Source organism: Sylvia atricapilla, chromosome 27 (genome assembly GCF_009819655.1).
Source record: "Sylvia atricapilla isolate bSylAtr1 chromosome 27, bSylAtr1.pri, whole genome shotgun sequence".
NCBI lineage: Eukaryota > Metazoa > Chordata > Aves > Passeriformes > Sylviidae > Sylvia > Sylvia atricapilla.
Genome location: NC_089166.1, coordinates 3587555 through 3596904, shown reverse-complemented (window position 1 = coordinate 3596904; position 9350 = coordinate 3587555). Strand labels below are relative to the sequence as shown.

At 59.0% G+C, this 9350-nt stretch overlaps 1 protein-coding gene across 1 annotated transcript; it reads right to left on the bottom strand.

Annotated features, from left to right (window-relative positions):
• Positions 1 to 3655: 3655 nt before the first annotated feature.
• On the bottom strand, positions 3656 to 6896 carry LOC136372152 (myosin light chain kinase, smooth muscle-like). The gene is made up of 9 exons (XM_066336618.1): positions 6771 to 6896; positions 6327 to 6417; positions 6004 to 6207; positions 5415 to 5632; positions 4944 to 5067; positions 4713 to 4865; positions 4436 to 4556; positions 4272 to 4362; positions 3656 to 3942 (listed from the first exon to the last, which is right to left on the bottom strand). The coding sequence occupies exons 1-9, from the start codon at positions 6784 to 6786 to the stop codon at positions 3815 to 3817; spliced, it is 1146 nt and encodes a 381-aa protein (XP_066192715.1). The 5' UTR covers positions 6787 to 6896; the 3' UTR covers positions 3656 to 3814.
• Between the last annotated feature and the right edge of the window lie 2454 nt (positions 6897 to 9350).

Here is a 9350-nt window from a genome sequence, read left to right as displayed (position 1 = left end):
CGATGGTTCTGGAGCTCCTGTGACCTCAAAGAGCCTCCTGACCCCTCAGAACCTGGCTGGGACCTTTGGGAAGTGAGGACAGCCCACCGGGTGTGCTCTTCACCTGGGGAGCTTCGCTGGGAGGTGAGTTCACCCCAGCTCAGGCGTTCCTGATGTTCCCTCCCCACGCACAGCTTCTCCCTCCATCGAGCCACCCTCACCTCTGCCTTGTCCACGTGGACAAGGATGGTCCCTTGCCCCACATCCTTTCACCACCCTGTCCTCGTACTCCCGTGTCTTCTCTCCTTCCACTGCTTCCCTGGATTTTGGAACATGAGGGTGTTTAATCGACAACTCCAATTAGCCCAGGGCTGGTCTCTTCCTGTGATAAAAGTCCTTAAAAAACCATTCTAGAAACAGCACATTCAAATAATCATCTTCAGTATGTGCCCAGGGCTACTTTTTTTACATTAAGGGTGAATTCAGACACCTAAGTTTGTTTTCTTAATTAATTTCAATTCCCTGGAAAACACAAGCAGGAATGGATTTTTTTTTCCCCCCTGCATTTGCAGGTCCCCAAAACAACCCCCTATTTCTTGATGTTAGAGATACCCAGGCAATATTCCCTCATCCAAACAAGCATTCCCAGGTTCAGTTGTGCAGCCCCAGGTTATCTGATCCCCTGAAGGATCTGATAGGGTAAAGCTCCAGAAACTTGGGGATTTTTGGAAAGCTGACCCCACCTCATGTTCCTCAAGGACCTGGAGGCACCTGAAATACCTGAGATAAGATACCTGAGATAAGGTAGGAACCACTTCTCAAGATTCCCCAGGGGACATCACTCATCTCTTCCGCCCCCATGGAAGATTCCTGAGGATTTGAGGACATTCTCTGAGGTTGTCTGGCTGAAGTGAAGACCAACCCAAGAGTCTGTCCTGATGGAAGGACAAGATCTTAATTCCTTTGCCTTTGAGATCCTGAGATTAGAATTCTATTTTCAGCCCTGCTGAATTTCACAGTGGCTGTAATGAGTTCCAGGTATAATTCACTCTCCATTCCTTCCTGAATTGCAGAGTTTAATGTGTTACGCCATGGCAAGCAGCAGAAGGAGAAGGAGCACTTGTTTTCTGCCAGTAAATAAGCTTCTTCTGTAGGTAAATCAGATTTGTACAGAATAAAGATAGGCTAAGAGAGAAAAAGTTCATGCCTGGAATCCTGGGACTTGGATTTTCAGGGCCACGAGGAGTTTAGAAAACAGAGGAAGAACATTGTTCCCAACCAGAAATATTTTGGTAGTGTCACATAGTAAATAGCTCATCAAGGGGATTGGTTATACGCAACTTGGTGTTTGCTTATCATCTGCAGCTTGAGCACATTCAGCACCATTCCCGAGGGATGGGTTTGGAATCTGTGTAACGAGGAAAACATGGAATAGATAGCAGGGAAAAACCTGCATGTGATGTGGGAGAGGGGCTCCTCAGCCTCCCTCTGTTACTGCGGGATGGGAAATGCTGTGGGCAGAATATGGACTATTTTTGTTTGTTTATTTGTTTCTAAGGAGTTTCTTCTCCAACTTGGCGCAGGGAATCCACGGCTCCTGCTGAAAACGGGAGGAAGAAGAAGCAGGTGAGTTCTGTCAGGATGTCTCCTGCAGCTGCTGGACGCTGTGAGGAATCCTGGAGTCACCCAGGTTGGAAAAGGCCTCTGAGATCAAGTCCAGCCATTCCCCAGCACTGCCCAGGCCACCACTGACCGTGTCCCCACATGCCACATTCACACAGCTTTTAAACCCCTCCACTGCCCTGGGCAGCTGTGCCAGGGCTGGACAACCCTTTGGGGGAAGAAATTTTCCCTAATCTCCAATCTAAACCCCCTCTGGTACACCCTGAGGCCTTGTCACTGTCCTGTCCCTGTGAGCAGAGCCCAAACCCTCCCAGCCCTCTCCTGCCAGGAGTTGTGGAGAGCCAGAAAGTTCCCCCTGAGCCTCCTTTTCTCCAGGGAGCATTGGGGATTTCCAAAAGGGCTCCCCCTTCTCCAGCAGCACGTCCATACACAGGTTTCCAAATAAAGCTCCTTCTTAAATTTCATCCTCCATTTCCACCAAGAGATAAGGCCACCAAGCCGTGGGCAGGGCGTGTGACAATCTGCCACCCCCCAGTGCTCTCCTGTTTCCCGTGGGCACATGGACCCATCAGCCACGGACTTTATTAACAGGAACAGGCTTTTGCCACAACAATTCCAGCCAGGCCTGGGCACTGATAAGGCTGTGGCAGCTGAAGAGTCTGTCCCACAGCCAGGGGACAGGGAGGTGACATATCCCTCCCCACGAGCCAAAGAGAAGAGCAGAGACGAGCCAGAGTGCCCCCAGCCAAGGGGTGCAGGCACTGGGGCTGCTCTGCCATCCCTGGGGGCCGTGGATGCTCCTACTGTGACCAGCCTCCAGAGGGTTCAGCAAACTGTCCAGCACGGATTTGTCATCCCTGCTCCAGCTCCCGGGGCTGGGGACCCTTCCAGCTGTCCCATGAGTGGCGCCCAGGCAGAGCCTCAGCTGTGTCCCCCCATGGAGTGGGTGGATTCAGTTCTGTTTAATAAAAATATCAGTTTCCTCCTCAGCCCTGCCGCAGGAAGAGCATGAGGAAGGCTGGAAGCCGTGCATTATTTGGCACAGCTGGACCCTGGGCTCAGGTCTGGGCTGCTGCAGCCAGGGCACCTCCAGGAGGCCCTCAGCAGGAAGAGGGTTTTCCTGGAATCACACAGCGGTTAATGCTGGAAGGAGCCTCTGGAGGGCACCTGGTGCACATCTCTGCTCCAGCAGGGGCCCAGGCCTGTGCCTAGACAGATTTTTAATATCTGCAAGGATGAAGAGCACACAACCTCCCTGGGCAACCCGTGCCAGTACTCCACGAGCAGTAAAGAAGTGTTTTCCTGAGGGTCAGGTGGTGTTTCAGGTGGTGGCCATGGACTTTGGGAAGAGCCTGGTTTCATCCTCCCTTCAGGTATTGATGTGAGGTGACAAGATACCTCTGAGCCTTCTCTTCCCTAAACAATCCTAGCTCTCCCAGACATTCCTCGAGGGTGAGGGACTCCAGTTTTTCCCTCATCCTTCATCAAACTGTCCCTGTGGGGCCCCCAGAACACAGCACAGTCCTGCAGGAGTGGCCTCAGTGAATTTGGGAATGATCCCACGCTCCTCCTGCAGCCCAGAGTCCATCCACCACCTTTTCCCAAGGGCACACTGATGGTCCATGGTCACCCCCGTGCCCAGCAGGACTCCCCAGGCTCTGGCCCAGCTGGGTATCCCCCAGCACATCCTGGTGCCTCGGGTTGTTCTTCCCCAGGCCTCCCAGACACTGAGTTCTGCCTCCTCAGGCCAAGGTTGGAGGTCTCACAGCAGTTTCCAGCCCTGCTGCTACCAGAGTTGGCCCAGAAATGGAGACCCGAGGCTTCAAGGCTGATCCTGGCTCATGTGAGCTCAGGACATGATGCCAACCCCCCAGTAAGGAAGGGACACTCATAGCTGCTGTGCCCAGGGCCACCATCACTCCTGGAGGGGACAAGGCTGGTGGCCCAGGTGGCCCAGAGCCTGATCCCAGCTCCCAAAGGGTGGGCATAGCTTGAGAAGCTCTTTCCTACCTCTCCCAGTGAGTTTAGGGAAAATAGGACCAGCACAGGGAGTGCAGAGATTGTCAGTGTTTTATTGTGGCAGGTGCCTGGATTCCCTGCAGGGACCCCAGAGGTCACCCACAGGGGTCTGGGTCTGCCCCAGGCTGGCCAGGTCACTGGGCACCATCCCCATCTCTAGGTGGTCCAGGATGGGGGTGACAGGGCCACACTGTCACTGCCCTGAGGCTGCAGGGCTCCCACCATCCTCCTCCTCCTGGTCTGGCAGCAGCTCTGAGGGGTTGGAACCTCGTTGGGGAAGAGCTCCAGAAGTCTGTTCCTTCTCCAGGCTGCAGTCCAGGCCTGCAGGAGGTGGGCAGAGGGAATGGTGAGGAGCTGGCTGGATCCAACCTCTCCTCTGTGCTGGAGAGAGGCACAGGAGGCCCCCGTGGGGGTCAGTCCTGGGTCACACAGAGTGGGCTGCAGCAGAGACCACCCCAAAGGGATGAGGATGGAGAGAACCTTGGGTGGGCCCTGGAGCAGAAATGCCACTGTGGGGCTGTGCCTGGGTGTTTAGTGCACCCAGGGTGAAGGAAAAAGAGGAGGAGGCTGCCCAGGAGCACAAGGTGGAGATGGCAAAGCAGAAAGAATGGGCTGGGGGGGGTTGGGAATGGTGCCTCAGGGGCTATCACCTTCCTCATCCTGAGCCTCTGATGCCTTCCCCTCCAGGCTCTGGGACAGCAGGGTCAGCCTCTTGAGAGCCAGCAGGGCTTTCCCTGTTTTCTGGAGGGAAGAGAACGGGCACTGAGCCCTTCAGACAGAGCCATCCCCATGTCCCCATCATCCCACCAGGTACCTGCCACTTCCGACGAGCCAGGAACTGCCTGATCCTCTCCTTGGACAGCACCTTGGGACTGCTGGGCTGCGGCTGCTGCAGCCAGGGGTGCAGCAGAGCCTCTGCACTGGGGAGCCGCCGGCTGCAGCACAGAGGGAGGTCACTGCTCCACCCTCAGACCCTCATCTGGAGTGTCCCCTCCACCAAACAGGCCGAGCTTTCCCCTGCCCACCCCCTCAGCACTCCAAAATCCAGCCCAGCTGCAGCTGAGCTGCCCCCAGCCAGCCCCAGGCCCTACCGGGGCTCCTTCTGCAGCAGTTGGCTGATGAAGTCCTTGGCTTGCTGGGAGATCTCCGAGAAGGTCTCCTCCTCAAAGTCCCACTGGGCAGCTGTGACATTGCTCAGTGTCTCCATGTCGGTGTCCCCCTGGAAGGGTGACTCCCCACTCAGCCTGAAGAGGTGACCCCAGGGCATCAGTGACAGCTCAGGTCCCTCCAGCCCAGCCTGCCCTGCCCAGGAGGGCACTCACAGGATGTAGCAGATGACACCAACACTCCACATGTCTGTGGAGAAGCTCACGGGCTCAAAGGCGACCACTTCTGGAGCCATGAATTCGGGGGTGCCATGCAGCACCTTCACAGGGGTCTCTGGAGCTGCAGAGAGGATGCAGGAGGCCAGTTGGGATCTCTCTGGGACAGGTGTCCAGGGCAGAGGACACACCAACACACCCCAGGGGGATGAGCCCCTGTGCTCAGGTGGAGCTGCCACCCTCCAAGGCCATCTCAGAGAGCCAAACAAGGCACAGAGGCCTTGGGGGTCTCCACCTCAGCAGCAGGACTGGGGACACAGCTCTGCCCAGAGCTGTGGGGTTATCAGGAAGGGCCATTTGGTGTCCCGGGCAGGAGGACACCAAGTGTCTTGCTGCTGTGCCAGGCCAGATCCTGTCCCTGTGACAGTGACACCCCCTGCCCTGGACCTCCAGGAGCCCCTTCTTGCTCACCCAGCCTCCGTGCCAAGCCAAAGTCGATGATCTTGATCCAGTGGCTGCCAGGGCTGACGCAGACGATGTTCTCGGGTTTGAGGTCGAGGTGGACAATGGCCTGGCCGTGCATGAACTGCAGCCCCTCCAGGATCTGCCGCACGTACTGCGCACTGCTGGGCTCCGTGTGCTCGAAATCATCGTCCACGATGCGCTCAAAGAGCTCCCCACCGGCCACGCTGGGGACAGCGAGGTGCTGGGGACCCTCGGGGGTCTCACCAGCCCAGAGGAGGGGAAGCCCCACCAGAGAACCCAGACCCAGCACGCTGGGGACATCTCTCCACCCTTATCTCCAGGAACTGCGGGGTATCCATCCATCCCACACCAGCACCCCATGGCGCAGGGACCCCTCCCCACCTGCCATCCCATTGGGATCTGCTAGCCCCGAGGAGGGGAAGCCCCACCAGAGAACCCAGACTCAGCGCTCTGGGAGGACCTCACCACTCAGAACTCCAGTCACCAGGTTCCCCATCCACCCCACAGCACAGGGGGCTTCCCCCCTTCAGTGCTCCCCTGGCAGAGCTCCCAAACCTGACTGCTCCCCACTCACTACTCCATCACCATCACCAGCTGGGATGGGCCCTGGAAGGCATCGAGGCACTGCACGAGGCGTGGGTGATGCAGGAGGTTCATCAGCTCCACCTCAGTCCGAGCCGCCTCCTTCTCCTTGGCTGTGCGTGTCCGGAAATATTTCCCAGCCCGGATTTTGCCGGTGGCCTTTTCCTGCAGCCTGTACACTGTCCCAAATTTCCCCCTGGGACAGAGGGAGGATGAGGGATGGAGGAGCCACCATCACCCACCTGCACCCCCAAGGCTGCACATGGACAGCCACAGGCCATCCCCAGGTGGTGGGGACACGGGACCCTCACTTACTCCCCCAGCTTCTCCAGCTGCGTGTACACATCCGAAACCTTGTCCTGGCTGTTGATGACCACATCACGGTGTTCAAAGGCCTCCTCAGCTGCTGGGGGATGGATTAAAGTGGGCCATGCAGGGATCCCCCATGCTTTGGAGATCAGGGGCCTGTCTTCCCCTCCAGGTCTAATTTCTGAGCCCCCCATGCTCCATTTGGACCAACCACCCTCCCCACATAGTGTGGATAGCACCTGGGGAGAACATGGGGACAGGAGCTCCTGGGGCAGCCCAGCAATCTGCAAGTCAAGTTTGGGGTGAAAGGTACTTTTAGGATCAAAAAACCAAGAGAAATGGGGCCAGAATGGGATGGAGATGGATGCTGATAGGGGGGATGGATGTGGGTCACACCATTGCTGGGGTCCCCTGTGCCTCCCTGGGGACAGACCCAGGGCTCTGCTGTACCTCCTGCCTGGGACATGGCGCTGCCACTGGCTCCTCACAGAGTGCTGGCACAGTCAGGACAGGTGCTGGATGTGTCCCCCAGGTGCTGGGCCAGGCGATGGCTGTCGCTGCTCCAGCTCCTCCCTGGGGCGCTGCACCTTCCCCCTGCCACAGGAGACCACCGGCATGGCTCCACTGGCACCCACACTCCCCATCCCCCCTGAGGGCGTCTCTCTTGATGGACCCAAAGGGACCAAGCCAGATTCTAAAGCAAGACCCCTTTTTGGATGGGCACAGCCCCTTCCCAGGAGCGCCTTAGGCTCCAAGCCAATGTTTTTCCCCATGCACTGTCTTACATCAGCCAGGAAATCCCCAGGAAAATCACACTTGTAGGGCAAAGGAGCTGTTTCCTTACGTGTCCCCTCCACGCTCTGTCCCCAGAAAAGCTGGGAGGACAGACAGTGACACCCGAGTGTGTCAGGCAACAGCCCCCAAACCCCAACCCGAGAGCCACAGCACTGACCTGCCACTGTCCAGTCCCTCCGGTCCCAGGCCACCTGCGGGTCCCTGACCTCTCCCAGTCACTGCAGAGCCCCCGGGGAGCTGGGGAGAGAGGGAGGGGGCAATGCTGGAGGTTGAGGACAACCGGGACCACACGAATGGGGATGTCTCAGGGTCCAGCTGGGAGCAGAGCTGGGAACGGCCCTGGCTCTCCCCTCCCTTTCCTTCCCAGCAGAGTGCTTCCGGACTTGGGGGATAAACAACCCCCATCACCCACGGGCTGTCCCCAGATCGTGCCCCAGAGCCTCCTTTAGCACCGTGCAGGGCCACGGCTTTGCAACACGCAGAGCTCAGGCACAGGAACCCAGGGCAGGCAGGGGCTGCAGAGACCTGACACACCTCGTTACACAGCCAAGAGCCCTGCTCTGCCCTCCCAACTCCTGTGCAGAATCTGCGACCTCTCAAGGGTTAAATCCGCAGCTCCGGCCAACCCCCGCCTCCGTCCCACCCATGGGTGGGTTCTCGCAGAGGGCTTGAGCACCCACAGCTGCCCCCCCGTCCCTGCTGCACCTGCAGCCAATATCCCAGCGGAGCCACCGCTGTCCCCAGCACAGGCCCTGGGCTGCGGCTTCCCGGGAGAGCTCGGCCCCGGCCCCGGCCCCGGGGAAGTGGGGACCAAGGCGAATGGAGAGCTGCCAAACTCCTCCGGGCCTCCAAAGCAGATGGTTTAGAGGAAAAATGTGTGTCCCCAACTTTTATCCCCCCAAAGCAGGAGCGTGCGGCTGCGCTGGCGCCCGGCACTGCCGTTTGCCCAGTTTGCCCAGATTTACAACGGGAAGAACACCGCGATTTCCTCCCGGAGCTGACTCTAGATCGGGGGATCAGGCAGTGGTACCGCACAGGGCCCCGAAATGCCTGGGGAGGCCGGTGGCGGGGCACAGGGGGTGTCACCTGGGGTTACCTGCTGTCCGGAGCCAGGTCTCGGGGAGATTTGGGGCCGTGCCAGCGCCGCCAGACGTGTCCCAGTGCCGCTCCCAGCTCGGCACAAAGTCCACGGTCTCCGGCAGGGAGTAGGGGACAAATGTCCCCAGGGCAATGGCGGGGTCACCACGGCCTCGCTGTGCCTTTGTCACCGCGACCTTGCCGGCGGCGGGGCAGAGCTGGGCCCGGGGCTGCCGGGGGCAGGGTCCCCCCCGGGGCTGCGGGATGTGCGGATGCTCCGGGCTCCCGGTGCCGCCGGCGCTCAGCTCGACCCCGCTGGGATATCGACTGCCGGGGACAGGGTAGGACACACGGGGGTGGCCTGGCTGGGGACAGGCAGATGGAGCACGGCTGGATGCATCCCGCCCGCCCGGGGAGCGGCCGCGGCTCCCGAGGCGCCCGGTGCCGGTCCGGGGCAGCCCCCGGCACACGGGGACAGCAGACGGCCCGGGAACGCGAGGGATGCCGGCAGCCGCTTGATGTCAGTGTTGGGCTGACGCTGGGCCCGGTGACGGCGGAAGCAGGAGCAGGAAAAGGCCAGGAGGGGACAAAGATTGGAGGTCTGGGGGATCTGTGGAGGGCTGGCAGCACCCACGTCCCTGCGGGATCGAGCACTTGGCTGGAGGGTGAATCCCTCGGGAGCCACATTCCCTCTGGACGGAGCATCACATCCATGGGACATCAACAGCAGGGAAAGCTGGCTGCTGGTCCAGGCATCGACGAGCGGATCAATCCGTCCTTTGGGTTTGTCTCGTTACCGACAGCACTTCATTTACTGACCACTGACCCGGCCCTGTCACACCCCTTTGCTTTCGGATTTGGGAAGGTGGCCCAACCAAAATGTCCAGCGGTGCCTTACCCACCATGGACACCCTCTCCTTGTGCCTCATAAAATTAATTAATTAATCAAATTAATTAATCATTAGTAGTTGCACCCAGACAGCCACGTGTTCCTGCTCTGGGAATCAAGTTACCCCCATGTGCCTGGGGGATCCTCTGGCACGGCCGGGATGGGATTCCCAGGTGACCCCCCAATCCCAAGCCCACTCGTGCTGCCCATGGGGTGCCCACCAGACCCCCTCAGTTCACCCTGACCACCCGTGCCGCCCCCTCACCCAA

Coding starts and splice junctions, on each gene's coding strand:
- LOC136372152 (XM_066336618.1), bottom strand. Junction 6,208..6,326: donor CAGCTGGAGAAGCTGGGGGA/GTAAGTGAGGGT, acceptor CCTCTGTCCCAG/GGGGAAATTTGGGACAGTGT. Junction 4,866..4,943: donor GGTGTCATCTGCTACATCCT/GTGAGTGCCCTC, acceptor TCACCTCTTCAG/GCTGAGTGGGGAGTCACCCT.